This window comes from Jaculus jaculus, chromosome 9, assembly GCF_020740685.1.
Source record: "Jaculus jaculus isolate mJacJac1 chromosome 9, mJacJac1.mat.Y.cur, whole genome shotgun sequence".
Taxonomy (NCBI): Eukaryota; Metazoa; Chordata; class Mammalia; order Rodentia; family Dipodidae; genus Jaculus; species Jaculus jaculus.
The window spans coordinates 109,296,865-109,315,029 of record NC_059110.1 but is presented as its reverse complement, the minus strand read 5'-3'; the positions used below and the strand labels follow the sequence as shown (position 1 = coordinate 109,315,029).

General features: G+C 43.3%; 1 protein-coding gene across 3 annotated transcripts in view; it reads right to left on the bottom strand.

Moving 5' to 3' along the window:
• Skap1 (src kinase associated phosphoprotein 1) overlaps positions 1-18,165 on the bottom strand; it is a 360,283-nt gene that overhangs the window by 23,242 nt on the left and 318,876 nt on the right. For all 3 annotated transcript variants that reach the window (XM_045159250.1, XM_045159249.1, XM_045159251.1), the window contains 2 exons: positions 13,901-13,951; positions 2,690-2,790 (listed from right to left, as the gene is read on the bottom strand). In XM_045159250.1, the coding sequence (XP_045015185.1) occupies positions 2,690-2,790; positions 13,901-13,951 (152 nt within the window). The remainder of the gene's footprint in view (positions 1-2,689; positions 2,791-13,900; positions 13,952-18,165) is intronic.

The following is an 18,165-nucleotide window of genomic DNA, read 5'->3' as shown; positions in this document are numbered from 1 at the left end:
GGTCTTTAGGCTTTGCAGACAAGTGCCTTAACCTCTGAGCCATCTCTCCAGCCCTGAGCTGCGCATCTTGCATCTGTTAGGGAATCAGAACTCTCCAGTTCAGATCAGAGGCTCTTCTCGCTCCTCCCGGAAAGGGTGCTGCAGGCCAGAGAGGAAAGGAACATGGGGCTTCCAGACACCGTTTTCCTGGCTTCTAAACTCAACCTGGTATGGAAGGCAGACTGCTGAGGGTAGCTGGTTCCCACGAGGGAAAGCAGTGGGGTAAATGTTAGAGACGACTCCAGAGAGCTGGGTTTCTGAAGGACAGTGGCGTCTCCTTTTCTATGTGAATGAATTGGTTCATTTGTGCTTCTTAGAGGACAGCGAGTGTGCTAGGAAGTCTTTTAGGGTTCCCTTCTGTTCTTGACTCTGACTGGGGTAGGCGATAGAATCAAGGTAAATCCAGTCCCATCCTCCCCAAGCGAGCGTTAACTGGAATGGAAGCTTGAACCATCAGCTTCTGATTCCGCCCTGCGATTTGTTAGGTATTAGGAGTATTGAGGAAAGGAGGCACTTGGCAGAGCTTTGGAGAAAGAAATACCAACGGACTCAGAACCTTCCGGAAGAGTGGGGAAAGAACCTGATAGAACAGCAAGGCATGGATGAGGGGAAGAGAGGTTGGTTTTAAAAGACATGGTCTTGTTCTTTGGAATCTCTTAGAAATACCATAGCCATGGTAACCATAGATGGCTCTATGAAGCAGGACAGGTCACTGCACAGCCCCTTCTAACAGGAGGAAAGGGACCCCCAGTGAGAAGCTATTAACAAAAGCAAAAGACATGTAAAACAAACAAAATAATCATGACAGAGAAGAAGGCCAGCCTGCAGTTGGCCTCGGCTCTGCCCCTCCTGCTGCAGGCACCTCCAGACAAAGTAAACAGTCAATTTGTTCACCTGCAGGCTCTGGGCAAACAGAGGCCTGGTCACACCTGAGTGGATAACTCGATTACCCCTATAATGCCGGCACGGTAATGTACACAAATTCTATTACACGGCAAACCTTGCTTTCGGGCATTTGAAATACCAATCAGGCCAGTGTCCACTCCCTTCTTTGCTTCCAATTTATTCTTGGTGTAGTGGAGCTGCACTGAAATGGCACTAGGGTGGCGCTGACTTAGGGATCTAGGAGAAATCACTAGAACATTGCGATCACACTCCGCAGGGCCCGCAAGCTTCCTACTCTGCTGCAAAGGGCTGGGTCTGAATTTCATCCTTGTTGAAAGAAGCCTGGTTCATTAGAAGATACCTCTGGTCAGAACTGGCCTGTTAGGGAGCTTATAGCATATTTCAAACTCAAATAAACCTTTGGCCTAAGTAGTAACAGTCACAGAATAAAGACAAACGGGAAATGATGGCGTTCATAACACGGGTTTCCACTTTTCCTCCAAGGGAGCCACATGTGCAGCAATTAAACAGCAAATGGTGCCTATTTCTAAAATATATTTGTTAATATTGATTGGCTGCAGAGTGAGATCTTTTTGCTGTGTCCTTTTGGGGACAGAACCTGCTATCTTAGCTTGCTTAGGGTATCTGTGGCCTTTCTTCCTTTTTAAAATATTTATTTACTTATTTGTAAAGTGGGGGGTGGGGGAGGAAAAGAGAGACAGAAAGAATGGGTGTGCCAGGGCCTCTAGCCACTGCAAACTCCAGAAGTATATACCACTTTGTGCATCTGGCTTACGCGGGTACTGGGGAATCGAACCTGGGTCCCTAGGCTTTGCAGTCAAGTGCCTTAACCTCTAAGTCATCCCTCCAGCCCTTTTCTTTTTTTCTGTTTTTGTTTTTTTGAGGTAGGGTCTCACTCTAGTCCAGGTTGACCTGGAATTCACTGTATAGCCTCAAGGTGACCTCAAACTCATGGCGATCCTCCTACCTCTGCCTCCTGAGTGCTGAGATTAAAGGGTGTGCCACCATGCCTGGTTCTCATGTTCTTTCTTTACAAGGATTATGCCTACTGAGCCCTCAAACCGTGGGCCATGAGTTAAGCTCATCCTCCCATCAGTGACGGATTGGCCAAAAAAACCCCAAATGCCTGTTCTTATTGTAATCAACTCATGGTACTAAACAATGCTATTTGTGAGATGGTCAGCTGCACCTTGGAGTTAACTTATGACTGAGAAAGAGAATACAGTTAGCTGGCCTGCGTGGAATTGGATTCCGTAGCTTGGCCTTATCAGCACTTGTTCAAACCAATTGAGCTAACTAGCTGTGACTCCTCCTCCAGTAGGTAATTATATTATAGTTTTATCTATAAATGAAATAAGAAGACAGCTTACCTAGACAGAATGTTTTAAATAGCACTGTATGATAATAAATTATGTATTAGTGATGACCTTTACATATCACAAGTTCTTGGAAAGCATCAAATTTCTATAGGCATACTTTTAGTATTATATTTACTTCATAATCTGCCTTAAAACGTACTTACTTGTGGTTTTAAATGTGAAAACTGGCTCCTGAGCTTGAATTTTTAATGAACATTTCCCCTCACAATTATAAATTAAGAGCAATTTATTCTGTGTGTGAGGGAGCTCTGTGACATAGAAAGAGAAGTGTCATGACATAGAATAATTGTGGTTATGGTGACTATACCAACAAGAGCGGAAAAAATATCAACTTTGGATCCAAGTTGTACATGCTCTGTCCTTACCTTGCTCAGAATGCGGATGAGGTCACCCCGTTGGAAAGACAGTTCATCTGGCTGGTCACCATGGCAATCCCACAGGCCCTGGTAATAATTGGCATAGTCCACTGATCAAAGAGAAGAGAAATCAAAGTTAAAAGGACTCTGTCTTTTCCAAGAAGCCACCCACATTTTTTTTTTTTTTTTTTGCTGCAAGTGGCAACTAGAGTTCTGATATGGCCCTTAGGAACCCTAAGATTCAGGGGTCTATATGACAAACGTAGCATGAGCAAAGGACTATGGGAGAAGGAGGTCACTGACATTAAATATTTACAGATTACCCTTGGTAGGGTACTACTCAACAGTATGGTAATATATTTATTTATTCATAAAATAAAATCAGGCAGGTAATTTTTCAGTTGGTTGTAAATAAGCAGCATGTGAAGAGGTTTCCCACTAGACTTCCTTCCTTCCTCTCTCTCTCCCTTCCTTTCTTTTTTCTTTCTTCCCTTCCTCCCTTCTTCCCTTCCTCCCTCCCTTCCTCTCTCTCTCTCTTTTTTGAGTTAGGGTCTCACTCTAGCCCAGGCTGACCTGGAATTCACTATGTAGTTTCAGACTGGCCTCGAACTCAACCGCAATCCCCCTACCTCCGCCTTCCAAGTGCTGGGATTAAAGGCGTGCACCACCGCACCCAGGTAGATTTTCTATTTTAATATTTTATTTAGTTACTAGAGAGAGAAAGAGCTCCACCTGTGCATCTGGCTTAAGTGGGGAATTGAACCTGGGTCCTGTGGCTTTGCAGGCAAGTGCCTGAACCACTAAACCATCTCTCCAGCCTCCACTAGATTTTCTCAATCCAGATCATCAAAATACTCTTAACACTTCTCTTCATAATGTACTCTGCCTACGCGTCCTTTGCCAGAGAGGCTGAGTCAGCCGGCGTTCTCCTGCACCATAGCTCACATTTTGACTGTTACAGAGGAACTTCGCCTTGGGTACCTCCTACCCAGGTCCTACATGAGGTAATCACCAATAAATACTGAGACGAATAGCCCAGTCTTTAAGTGGAACCATGGGGGTGTCTCATCCATTACAACTAAATTCAGGCTGGGCTGGCCCTTTTCCAGCCTCTCATCTGTAGACCCTGAACATGTCTGCCAAAGATTTGTCTGCAAGTCCTCGGGGAACAGAAACCAAAGTGATCTGCATTAAAAATGAAGACCACGCTTTAGAAGCACTGGAGAGATTTACCAGGCTTCTCAGCAAAATGAGATGGCAATGATGCCACGGGACATAACGATGAAGAATTCGTATTGATTCTCTTCTACCCGGAAAGGCCAAACACTAGAGTGCAAAGCGGAAGATCTGGGGATTTGAATGGCCGGGGAGCTAATGCCCACTGGGCCAGGGACGTTCCCAGGATGCTCTGTAGGATCGTTGTACGCCAAGCACCTGCTGAAGGGGAAATTTGATTGACAGGATTCAGCAGTCCTGTGGTCTACTTAAAATGCATGTGACATGTAGCTGGTCGGCACATTTCTGTAACCCAGCACTTGAGAGGCTGAGAAGAGGGTCATGAATTCCAGGTTAGCCTGGCCTACACTATGAGACTCTGTCTCAAACAGGAAAACGAACTGGGCCTAGTGGTGCAAAAAAATTAAATTATGTGTTTATTAATTATTATTATTATTTAAAAAATATTTTATATTTATTTATTTATTTATTTATTGACAGAGAAAGAGGGAGAGAGAGAGAATGGGCATGCCAGGGCCTCCAGCCACTGCAAACGAACTCCAGATGCATGTGCCCTCTTGTGCATCTGGCTAACGTGGGTCCTGGGGACTTGAACCTGGGCCCTTTGGCTTTGCAGCAAACGCCTTAACTGCTAAGCCATCCCTCCAGCCCTTTTATTATTTTTATATATTTATTTAGTTTTTTTTTTGTGGTATGGTCTCAATCTAGCCCAGGCAAACCTGGAATTCGCTATGTAGTCTCAGGGTGTCCTGGAACTCATGGCTATCCTCCTACATCTGCCTCCCAAGTGCTGGGATTAAAGATGTGTGCCGCCATGCCTGGCCTATTTAGTTTTTTTTTTTTTTTTTGAGGTAGGGTCTCACTCTAGCCCAGGCTGATCGGGAATTCACTATGTAGTCTCAGGGTGGCCTCGAACTCACAGTGATCCTCCTATATCTCTCCCGAGTGCTGGTATTAAAGGCATGCACCACCACACTTGGCTATTTAGTTTTTTTTTAGGTAGAGTCTCGCTCTAGTCCAGGCTGACCTCCAACTCATGGCAATTCTCCTACCTCTGCCTCCCAAGTTCTGGGATTAAAGGCATGTACCACTGTGCCCAGCTAAATTATGTGATTATTGTGGATGCTACTAATTTCTGCCTTTCCCTTCATTTGTTTGGATTGTCCTGTGAGCAGTAATGGTAATGGTTGCTGAAGATGGAAATAGATGGGGGCAAGTGGGTAGTGGGGAACAGAGCATGTGGCCGGTTTTTTTTTCTTTTTCTATTTGTTCCTAATTTATGAATAATTCAAATAATAAAGGCACAGGGAAACAAATTCCTATATGTCTTTGGAAAAGAATCTTAGTGGGAATTTAAAGTGCACAAAACAGAGGAGGGACAGAACTGTTTAGTTAACTCAGATATTGCATGCCGGAGTAAACATTTGAACCAGTGGGAAACTGGCTCATGTTTTCTTTACACTGAGAATTGTTTGTCCATGCAGTGGACAGCAGAGGGCAGCAAACAAAATAGCCGCAGTGAAAACACTCTGCCACCACTGACTATGGGAAGAAAAACATTTGGAGAAAAATGCTAACTGTTAAAAAGACAAAGTATTTTTTTCCCCTGGATATCAGTACAGGAGATAATAGAGAAATATCAACCCTAAAAAGTAATGTAGTTTTCTTAGGAGAAATATGATGCATATTCGGTTAAAGGAGGTGCTAAGTCACTCTGAAATTTCGACTACATTTAGGAATGAAAAGTGTATTAACATCAGTATTCTTCATGGATTTATATATGGTAGCTAAAGTCTTTTTTTCTTATAAAAATGGAATTTTTTAAACCTAATTTTACATTTCTGCATGGCAAGAAGCCTGACAAAGTTCTTTTGGTTTTCTTTGGCCTAGTAAACAGTCACTTTGAGGTACTGTTCCCCACATGTGCCTGGATGTGGGGCAGCTCCTAAGAGTGTGTGTGTGTGTGTGTGTGTGTGTGTGTGTGTGTGTGTGTACATGATTTGATATTGGGTATTTAGAATAATCATCTGCCCTAAAAGCACAACAGCAACCAGGCACGGTGGTGCATTCTTGTAATTCCAGCAATCAGAAGACTGAGGCAGTATGATTACCTCAAGTTTGGGGCCAGCCTGGGCTACATAGTAAGTTCATGGATAGCCTTGCTATATATTAAGAGTCTCTCTCAACCCACATACACAGGGTGGGGGATGAGGAGAGAGAAAGCACAACCGATCACAGGGCAAACAGGAAACTGGGAAGAAAAGAGAAGAAGCCTTCCAGGAAAAAAATATGGAAGGGCCTTTGGTGTCTAGGAACCCAGGATATAGCTTAGGTCAAGAGTAGGGACCATTAGAACTAGGACCAGGGCAAGATAGCTCTGAACAGTAAGCAGGATGAATCCATAAAACCTGGGAAAACACTGAACGTGCTATCTAGACAAAGGTCTTCTGGTGTTGAGGATTTCAGGAGGGAGCCATTCGTTCACTGGACAAGATTGGATTCTTTTTTGCAGGATTCCTGTTTGATGTATGTCTGATGTGCATTTATGTGTATGTATGTGTATGTGTGCATGGTGAATTCATTCCTTGGCATCCAACAGGCATATGTAAAGCACCTACTAAGTGCCAAGAACTTTGCACTGGCCACTGGCCGCACACGGTCCCTTCTCTCAAGGCTTCCATCCAGGACACCGTGGGACAAGTGGCTATACAAGTAGTTACTGTCATGCAGCTGTGAAGAAGGCGAGGGGCGCTGGCACAGCCTGTCAGGGGAGGGGGCTTGGAAGCTTCAGCTGTGTAGAAAATCCTGACCTGGTGGGTGTCACTGAAAGACCTTGGAAGTGGGAAGAAGTGAGGCTGTGCAGGGTGTCATTTCCTGAGGCTTGGCCGCCAGGAAAGGTCTGAAGGTTCAAAAGTCTGCAGGGTGAGTTTAGCTTTGCCTTAAAACCCTCCTAGAGCATCCTTCTCCAAACAAGAGGGTGCATGCCAAAACTTTTTTTTTTTTTCGAGGTAAGGTCTCACTCTGGCCCAGGCATGTGCCACCACGCCTGGCTCAGTTTCTTAAATATTTTGTTTATTTATTTTATTTTAGAGGTAGGGTCTTGTTGTAGCCCAGGCTGACCTGGAATTCACTTTGTAGTCTCAGGGTGGCCTTGAACTCACAGTGATCCTCCCATCTCAGCCTCCTGAGTGCTGGGATTAAAGGCATGTGCCACCATGCCCCAGTGCATGGGAGTCTGCCATGGAGGCTTGCCTCCATGGGCTGGATTTAGGTTCCTTTCCGTTCACACTCCTCTGGCAGCAGTCTAAGACCAGAAACGGTGCCGTATTCTGACCATTTAATTAATTCAAAACATCCTCATTCTCATTTTGAGGACATTATTCCACCTAATTATTTTTTTTTCTCCAGTCTGTACATTTGGAATGAAAAACAAAAGAATAAAGCTTAATGCCAGCATTTCTCAATGTCTCTCCAAAAAAAAAAAAAAAAAAAAAAAAAACCCAAACACACACACACACCGTAACTGCGCTAAATAAAGCCTGGTAATTCAAAAGCAAAGCTCTAATATATTCAGCATAAAACAGACAGAGGACCTAGAGCAATAATGACAACACTAATAACTAAAACACTTATAACAATTAACAACAATTATAATGATAGAAGCTAATGGGTATGAGCACTGCATTTAAATTGCTGGCGGAGCTGAGAGGACTTTTTGTTGAGGAAGCGGGGAGCGGCCTCTTCTCTTTATTCTCACAAAATGTCACAGGAGGAAAAGCGACTGATGAGATTTTTTGTTTTGTTTTGGTTTTTCCAGGTAGGGTCTCACTCTAGCCCAGGCTGACCTGGAATTCACTATGTAGTCTCAGGGTGGCTTCGAACTCACAATGATCCTCCTACCTCTGCCTCCCGAGTGCTGGGATTAAAGGTGTGCGCCACCACGCCCGGTGGCTGATGAGATTTTCTTTCTTTCTTTCTTTCTTTCTTTCTTTCTTTCTTTCTTTCTTTCTTCTTCTTCTTCTTTTTTTTTTTTTTAAAAAGAAACACAACTTTTTTTTCTTTTCCAGGTGGTTATTGCAAACCATTTGTCATCCTATGCCAAGTTCTTTGTAACCAGTGACAGTCACGTCTCCTATTACTAAGTCCAGTTAGTGCTACTGTTGGCAGAATCAATGAAAATTGGTACTTAAGACGTGGGAGACATTAAGGGAAAGGGGCAGGGCACCTTTCTGCCTCTCTCTCCTTGTTAGGGACTGTGGAACGTGACAGTTCCTTCCAGAGTTCAGCTTTTGTTTGGGGGAAGGTTGGGAACCTGTTACTGGGGAGAAGAGGCTAAAGGCAGGTCAGTGTGCTTTTTACATTAAAAAAAATTTTTTTTGTTCATTTTTATTTATTTATTTGAGCGTGACAGACAGAGAAAGAAAGAGGCAGATAGATAGATAGAGAGAGAATGGACGCTCCAGGGTCTCCAGCCACTGAAATGAACTCTAGACGCATGCGCCCCCTTGTGCATCTGGCTTACGTGGATCTTGGGGAACCGAGCCTCGAACCTGGGTCCTTAGGTTTCACAGGCAAGCGCTTAACTGCTAAGCCATCTCTCCAGCCCTACATTTTCTTTCTTTCTTTCTTTTGTTTGGTTTTCCGAGGTAGGGTATCACTTTAGCTCAGGCTGACCTGGAATTCACTATGGAGTCTCAGGGTGGCCTCAAACTCATGGCAATCCTCGTACCTCTGCCTCCCGGGTGCTGGGATTAAAGGCATGCGCCACCACGCCCAGCACCTACATTTTCTTAGAGTACAGGGCTGTCTCAATGAAGCTTGGCACTGTAAACAGCCACTTACATTATGGACAAAAGACAGAACCCAGACACCAGATGAAGCTAGTGCTTATGGCCCAGTGAGAGTTGGGCCAAACCCCATAAGCAGTGTCCACTAGAAGCTATTTGAAATGCTCTCTAGGCCAGGCCAGGAAGAACCACCATTTTTAGTCCATTGAAGTAGATTGTCTGAGCCAGGCATGGTGTACATGCCTTTAAAACCAGCACTTGGGAGGCTGAGGTAAGAGAATCACTGAGTTCAAGGCCAGCCTGGGCTAGAGTGAGACCCTGTCTCAAGAAAAAACAAACAAACAAACAAAAAAACAAACAGAAAGATTCTTTGTTCTAGCTCCTTTGCTAATGATTTAAGAAAGAATGGAAAAGTTCACCAGGCTTCACTAACTATGGCAGCAGAGCAGGAAGAACACTTTTTGTTCATTTTTAATATCATTTATTTATTTTTAAGAGAGAGAGAGAGAGAGAGAGAGGATGGTGCATGAGGACCTCCAGACACTGCAGTTGAACTCCAGATGCATGTGCCATCTGTGTGCATGTGTGACCTTGTGCACCTAGCACACCTGTGTGTCTGATTTACATGGGATTTGGAGTTGAACACGGGTCGTTAAGCTTCTCAAGCAAGTGCCTAAGCCATCTCTTTGGCCCTCATTTGACTTAAAAAAATCCTTTTAAATATTTTTATTTATTTATCTTCAAGGAGAGAGAGAGAGAGAGAGAAAGAGAGAGAGAGAGAGAGAGAGGAAGAATGAGAGAGACATAGGGAATAGGCACACCAGGGCCTCCAGACTCCGCAAATGATTTCCAGACACATGCACCACTTTCTGGATCTGCCTTTACATGGGTACTGGGGAACTGAACCTGGTCATTAGGCTTTGCAAGCAAGTACCTGAACCACTGAACCATCTCTTCAGCCCATCATTTACCTTTTACATAATAGCTGTTTAATTTTGAGTTGTGAAGTTGTTACCATCCTTAATATTATAGGATTTGGAAGTGAGAAAGTGAGAAATACAGGTCCTGATTTTTACCTTATTTGCTCCTTTTATTGGGTCAAAATTTTAGCTGGCAGATGATCAATGAGGCACCAAAGGGTAAGAGCTATTGAAGCCTGCATGGCATAGCAGTTCTGTTGGTGGGCACTAAGGTGGGCTTTCAAGGGCTTATCAGATGGACTGGCTTATGGGCAGCCATTTTCTGTCCTGAAATTATTATTTAAAATTTTTTTTTGTTCATTTTTATTTATTTAGTTGAGAGCAACAGAGAGAGAAAGAGGCAGACAGAGAGAGAGAGAATGGGCACGCCAGGGCCTCCAGCCACTGCAAATGACTCCAGACGCATGTACCCCCTTGTGCATCTGGCTAATGTGGGTCCTGGGGAATCGAGCCTCGAACTGGCATCCTCAGGCTTCACAGGCAAATGTTTAACCACTAAACCATCTCTCTAGCCCTGTCCTAAAATTATTGAAGAAATGCTTATAAGATCACAATAGTGTGGTTTCTCTCTCCTTTTACCCACAGTTTGAGGGAGGGAGGAAAAGAGAGAGAAAGAGAGAAAGAGAGAGAAGGAGGGAGAGAAACTAACCCTATCCTAAGGTCTTCCTTGGCCCTGGATTTGATGTATCTAAGGATGCTGCTTGTCTCTAGCTGCTGGGCAGTTGACATGGCACTCCCAAGCAAATGGGAGGGGATTACCTTTGACTACTTGGTCATTACATGTTCTCATCCCAAAGACCCTTAGATCTATAGGCAGCTGATGGGTTGGAAATGAGAGAAATCTGAGGTGTTGAAGAGTCATTCATTGAAATAACTCTGTTACTAACAGTCATGCTGTAAACCGAGCTCTTTATAGATTGAATAATCAATACTACAAGGCTGTGATAGATTTTCTAGGTAACAGAATAAAATAAAAGAAATTGCATCTTACAGGGTCATTAACACTCAATAAGGATAAACTGGATTCTTTCCCTCCCTCTCTTTTCTGATAAGATCTTAGATGGGCCTCCAAAGTGTTAGCTCTTCTGTCAGGGGAAAGGAGCAGAGTCTGTGGGATGGCGGAGAAAAGCACCTGGATTTTAAAGGTAGTCCTATCAGCCACAATGTTATAGGAGAAAAAGAAGAGACAAGTCAATTTGCTTAGAACTTTTTTTTTTTTTTTTAAAGGTAGGGTTTTGCTCTAGCTCAGGCTGACCTGGAATTTACTTCGTAGTCTCAGGGTGGTCTTGAACTCATAGCAATCCTCCCACCTCTGCTTCTTGAGTGCTGGGATTAAAGGCGTGTGCCACTATGCCCGGAAAGTTCTTTTTTTTTAAGTATTTATTTATTTTTAAGGAGAGAGAGAGAGAGAGAAAGAGACAGACAGACAGGCAGACAGAACGGGTGCACCAGGGCCTCCAGCTGCTGCAAAGAACTCCAGATGTATGGAGTTCTTTGTGCATCTGGCTTTATGTGGGCACTGGGGAATCAAACTTGGGCCAATGGGCTTTGCAGGCAAGCTTCTTAACCACTGAGCAATCTCTCCAGGCCAGAATGTTTCTTTTTCTTCCAAAACATGTAATACTTCAGAAAGACTAAATGAAGCAAGATTATGTAGATCTAAAAATTCACACTGCCCCATTCTTTTATTTTATTTGTTTATTTATTTGACAGAGAGAGAAGGGAGAGTGAGAGAATAGGCGTGCTAGGGCTTCCAGCCACTGCTAACTTCAGATGTGTGCGCTGCCTTGTGCATCTGGCTAACGTGAGTCCTGGGGAATCAAACCTGGGTCCTTTGGCTTTGCAGGCAAACAATGCTTTAACCGCTAAGCCATCCATCCAGCCCTGTCCCAGTATTTTTTTTTGTTTTTGTTTTTTTTTTTTAATTATTTATTTATTTATTTGAGAGCGACAGACACAGAGAGAAAGACAGATAGAGGGAGAGAGAGAGAATGGGCGCGCCAGGGCTTCCAGCCTCTGCAAACGAACTCCAGACGCGTGCGCCCCCTTGTGCATCTGGCTAACGTGGGACCTGGGGAACCGAGCCTCGAACCGGGGTCCTTACGCTTCACAGGCAAGCGCTTAACCGCTAAGCCATCTCTCCAGCCCTGTTTTTGTTTTTTTGAGGTAGGGTCTCACTCTAGCCCAGGCTGACTTGGAATTCACTATGGAGTCTCAGGGTGGCCTTGAACTCACTACAATCCTCCTACCTCTGCCTCCCGAGTGCTGGGATTAAAGGCGCGCGCCACCACGCCCAGCTGTCCCAGTCTTTTAAATGCCTTCGTTGAGGCTGCCTGCCCTTCCCCCACGCCTCTATATTTTATAGTTATAAAACTAAGAGATGACATTGGGATGTTACATATTTGTTGCAGTTTCTATAGCTCCTGTGGAGAAAAGGCACTGTATAAATCCAATAAATAAATAAGTAAACACAAATAATAAAAATTCCTGCCTCGGATTCTGCAGAGAGAGCGAAAAGTCCTCCTGTTTTTTAATCACTAAGCCACCAATCATTGTAAGTGGTGGGAAGTATAAACCCTTGAAGCATATTTAGAGCTTGCCTTGCTTTAACAACACCTATTTTGGAGGCAGGAAGTATGAGGAACAAACAACTTTTTTTTTTTTTAAACCAACTTGAATTATACCTGTTGGAATAGTTAAGAAATAAATCTCCTCTCTCCTCCCCATAGAACCCGAGAGTGGGAAAGAGCTGGGCGGAAGGAGGACATGAGATCAGGGAGGAGTCTGAACTGACACTTCCTGGATGGAGTTTAGCATGATGTGAGCCATTCCTTCCAACATGTCGGTGTGGAGTGTTTCTTTATGTGCGGGTCATGGAAATTGGTTGAGGAAAGACTCAATGTGGGGCATGGTTGGTGAGAACAGAGTTTCTTCTAGTCAAAACCAACAGAACGTAGGTTTCAGAGAGGACTTAATTCCAAATGCAAAGTACCATGAGGTACTTGAAGGTCCCTAACATTCCTGCCATCGTCATGTCAGATGCTTTCTGTCTGCTTTGGCACACGACTTCTCACATTGCCTCTGACTGTCTTCCCTCGCCCCTCGGAGAATGTGGATCCTCGCACACAAATCCTTCATTAACCCTTATAAGACTCACTTCTTATAAAGACTGAAAAAGGTAAAGGGGCTTTACAAATGGCTAAGAAAAGGACCCAAGTTCGATTTCCCAGTACCCACATAAAGCTAGACGCACAAGGTGGTGCGTATGTCTGGAGTTCGTTTGCAGTGGCTAGAGGCCTTGGTATACCCATGTTTCCCCTCTTTTTCTCTCTAATAAATAAATGAAATATTTTCAAAAGGAAAAGACAAAATGAAAAGAGAAGTAAAAGAGGAGAATGGGAGAAGGGTCAGAGAAACACAGAGGGAGCAGGGAGGGAAAGAGGGAAAGAATTCCTAAGCTCAAGATTTTCATAAATTCTATGGAAGGAAAATCTGCTTGTATCTCAATCAGTCCTGATTCCAGCTCTGCTGAATGGAATGGAATGAATGTCCTTGAGGTGGTCCTGGCAGTGCACAGCATTCCTTCTCTGACAATGAAGGAGTAGGTCCTTGGTCCACTTAAGGATGCTCCCAGGGCCATCTGACCTTAGGAGGGATGGCCTCAGTAACAGCATGAAGCATGGTTAACAGTCTGGGATGAATAAGATGTAATTTTGTATTCAACAAACCTGTTACATATTCATTTCCAAATGTGCCCGAATCATACCAGGCCATCAGAAGTCAGCATCACCCAGCAATTCTATCCTTCACCCCATGCTCACTTTTCAGATCTGACACATTTCCATTCCCCTCTGAACCTGCAATCTCTGGCTGCTCAGAGAGGAGACATTTCCATTCTTCCTCTTCTCAATCCTCGGATCTTGTTGAGATGAGGCAATTCTATTTTCACTGTACTGATTTAAGAAATACTGATAAGAAAAAAAAAATCTGGTTTGGCTTCCTACCTTTTCAAGATAAATCTTGGCAGCTCTGGGACGTCAATTAAAGCAAATGGATGACTGTGTTTAAGGTTAAGGGACTTCCCTATCCAGCCACTATATTTTGGGGCTTTTGAGGTCATATACCAGGACCCTGTTTATTAGTGAGTAATGGTGATGCTTTCTCAAGCTGGGAACCCCAATGTCCCACCCAGTGCTATACATTTATGTGCTTTATACCTCCTCGTTGTCGCCTGCCACGTTCCTCCTCTTCTAGGTCATTCTCTTCATCTGAGGAGACAAATGATCAGTATTAGCAATCAGTGGGGGATCGTCTCATGCTCTTTACTCTGAAGGATCACCTTTCTCTGAGCTCATCCAACTCTCTCTTCCTCTCTCGTTCTGAGACAGAGTCTTGCCACGCAGCCCAGGTTGGCCTGTGACTCCCTTAGGCGACCCCAAGCCTCCTGAGTGTCCAAGATTACAACCATATGCCATCCTATCTGTCTAGGGTAGTCTTTCCTTTAAGGAAAGATCTTTTATTTTCTCGAGGCAGGGTCTCACTGTCACCCGGGATGATCTGGAGTTCCCTCTGTTACCCAAGGCTGGCCCTGAATTCACAGCGATCCTCTTATCTCAAATGCTGGGATTAAAAGTGTGCGTCACCAACATGGGCCTTTAAGGAAAGTTTAATATGATTTTTTTTCTTTTTGCTAATCATCTCTCATCTTCAAGCTGGCTCTCTCCTCTTTCCCTTCATTCATTCATTCCCAAACCCTTTGAAGTGCTTATGATATACAAGAGGATGAACAGCAAACAAGACTGGCAGAGTTCTGCCTTGGTAGAGCTTCCAGTCCATTGGACCACTGAGGTGCTCATCACTAGAATCCCAATCCTTTCCCTCAATCCCCGGTTCTCCTTCCTTTGTAGAATTCTCTCCTGCATTTAATATCTCCGTGTAGGCATCCTCTCTGGTTTTAGTCATGCTAGTGTTAGTATTGAGTGTGTGTGTATGTGTGTGTGTGGCTGGAAGTTGGTTTTAAACCCTCTTTTATTAATTAGTCCTTAACGAATCCATTTTTGTTCAGCTGCAGTGGAGGCTGGTCATGTACATAATTTTATGATCCTAGTACTTGGGCTTGTAGTTATCTTTTTACTGTTTTTATTTCAGCCTGCCTTGTTCATTAGAGTATAAGCTCCTGAGGGCAGTTGGAATGGTCTTTTAATTAATTGCCGTAGATTCACAATGGGTTCTAAGTCAATGCTAGTGTCTAACTCCAATCAAGTGTTTATATGGCCAAAGTCACAACATGATTGGCCGGTTTCTTACTCTCATTAGCCTGTTTCATCTCAGACTTCATATTACTTGATAATAGGAACTGGACTTTATTTTTAAAAAGTGTGCACCAGAATCACATTTAATAATTATACACATATGTCATGAAACAAAAATAAATTCATTATTCTTTTTGCCATTACCCCTTCTCCTCTTTCTTTTACACACACACACACACACACACACACACACACACACACTGGATAGGGCACAGTAAACAATATATTGAGGACTGAACACTCAGTGTTTCTTGGTACATTGCCTGTTTACTTTCTCTTTCTAGGTCCCATGGCACTTGTTTGTCTTGCTTTTCTATAATTGTGCCCTAAATGGGCTCTTTGAGGTGACTGCCTGGGGGATAGTCTTCCTATATAAGGGCTGTATTCTGCTATGTGAGATTAGAGAAAATAAATCCCAAGTTTAAAGGTAAGAAGAAATAGCATAAAATATGTCAGACTACTAAGGGGCATTAAAAAGTATCTGATTTCATGTAAAAAAAAATAAAAGATGGCATTCCTTGTAACAATGAAAATTAAGAGATTTATACTCTGGAGTAGTATTGTTGTTATCAAGATTAAAAAATATATATATATTGCCGGGCGTGGTGGCACATGCCTTTAATCCCAGCACTCGGGAAGCAGAGGTGGGAGGATTGTGAGTTTGAGGCCACCCTGAGACTCCATAGTGAATTCCAGGTCAGCCTGGGCTACAGTGAGACCCTACCTCAAAAACAAAAACAAAAACAACAACAACAACAACAAAAAATATATATATATACACACACATACATACACACACACACACACACACACACACACACACACATACATATGCCGGGTGTGGTGGCTCACGCCTTTAATCCCAGTGCTTGGGAGGCAGAGGTAGGAGGATCGCTGTGAATTTAAAGCCAGCCTGAACTACAGTATAGAGTATAGAGTGAGTTCCAGGCCAGCCTTGGCTAGAGTGAGACCCAACCTTGAACACACACACACACACACGCACACACACACACATTTATATTGTCCTATAGGATGCTGTGAGGAAAAGAACGCTTTGATTCACCGATTGCTTTCCCCATGTAAGGTCCGGCAGCAGAAATTTCCCTCCTTATCACTTGCAGTGCTCCCTAAACCCACAGTGAGGAACAGAGATGTGAGATAATGGAGGAGTGAAATCAAATACAGGAAACAGATCATGCTGAAATAAATCACATTAAACACCATTCTTTTCACATTGCCTTCTCATTACTGTCCACTTCCTTCCTTCCTCTGCTGTGATGTTTTTCCTTTGTGATGTGGGGCTAATTTTCTAGGCTTGAAAATATCAGTGTGAGTTAGTACATTCTCCTTTTAGGGAGACACAGTGATCTGGACAGAGAGCAGCTCTTTTGCTGATATCAAACAACTCAATCATGAAGACCAGTAATTTGCTGCGCTTAGGCACTTCTGCAGAGAGGGCCTTTTCTACCTCTGCCGTCTGTGTGCAGCTGTCTCTGCCTCCCAATTCTAATCAATGTAAATTGGGTCAGATCTCCGCTGTGAATTACAAATTGGATCCGAAGTTGGAGGGTCACCGTGCCTGCTACCCCACCTCCTCCCCACTACCATTAGATGGGAAGTTACACCAAAGAGCTTTTCTAAATAAATCAGACTTTATTGTAAAACTCGGCCACTGACTAGACATAACCTCATTAGCATTGATTTTAAAATAAATTATTGAAAGTGGCTTGCCTGCTCTTTGCATTTGTAAAAAAAAAAAAGGAGAATGTAAATGTATTTGCAATGATAAAAATGAAAACTAAAACTTGGTTCCTCTATCTTTTCAGGCAATAGTACTTAATCTACCTATGATGCAAAAAAAAAAAAAAAAATCTATTCTATGCAGTAGACTTCCAGACCAGATATTCTGATTTCCATGTGTCATTGGAGTCACCTAGAAAGAAAGAAAAATGTTGGCCATTGAGTCTACATATAGTTGCCATTGTCACTGGGCAACATAGTGATATAGAGTGTGAAGGGGGAGCTCCAATCCCCACGTCTGTTCTGTCGAACAAACTTCTCCACTCAAGAAGTCTTTTGCGGGCTGGAGAGATGGCTTAGCGGTTAAGCGCTTGCCTGTGAAGCTAAGGACCCCGGTTCAAGGCTCGGTTTCCCCAGGTCCCACGTTAGCCAGATGCACAAAGGGGCACACACGTCTGGAGTTCGTTTGCAGTGGATGGAAGCCCTGGCGCGCCCATTCTCTCTCCCTCTATCTGTCTTTCTCCCTGGGTCTGTCGCTCTCAAATAAATAAATAAATAATGAACAAAAAATATTAAAAAAAAAAAGTCTTTTGCTTCTGATGGAACTAGGGCAGTGCCTCTGGGGTCTTTGCAAGCCTGAGGACTGGAACCTGTCACAGAGCGAGGGAAGGGCTCCCCACAGTAGGTTATGATGAGCATACTGCTTGACTCCTTCCTAGCTTCAGAAAGCACAGTACAAACTTAAAGGTACACAACTTATCTCGGACCCATCTGTGAAACCAAAGTAGTACCTTTCAAGCGCCAAAGTCAAGACAATTGACTGTATGGTAACAGAAAATAGCCTCCTTTTTTTTTTTTTTGCATTAAAAATGGGTGGGTTAGATAGCTAAATTTCTTATTTTTGTTACTCTATAAGGAGGCTTTAATTTTAAAAGAATATATGGAAATATTTTTTATAGGTTAAAGAGATCATTGAACTTTTTAATAAGAATATTATTAGGCATTTTAGCATTACACCCATGGAAATACATCTTCATTGAAGAGAGAATTAAAATTTATGTGCTAGCTCAACTTTAAACAGTAATAGATTATAATGGTCTTTGCTCCTAACAGGGCATATGGGACCCCAATCTTACATAAGCTTTAAATAAATTAACCTCTGAAGATTACTGGCCACATATTACATTAAATGCTCTACTTGATTCCCAAATATCTCATCTCAATTGGGAAAACAGTTGAAGAAGATTCTGTTAAGTGTGTGAACATGGAAGGGAATCATGGGGCATCACAAATGAGCATCAGTATCGGGAGAGTCAGTTTCAATCAACATTCTTGGCACGATGTCAGGGACACTAATGAGAGGCTGAGGGAACAGGACACTGAATCCACCTAGGAGGACCAGAGAGGGGCGAGTTTCTTATGACTCCTGG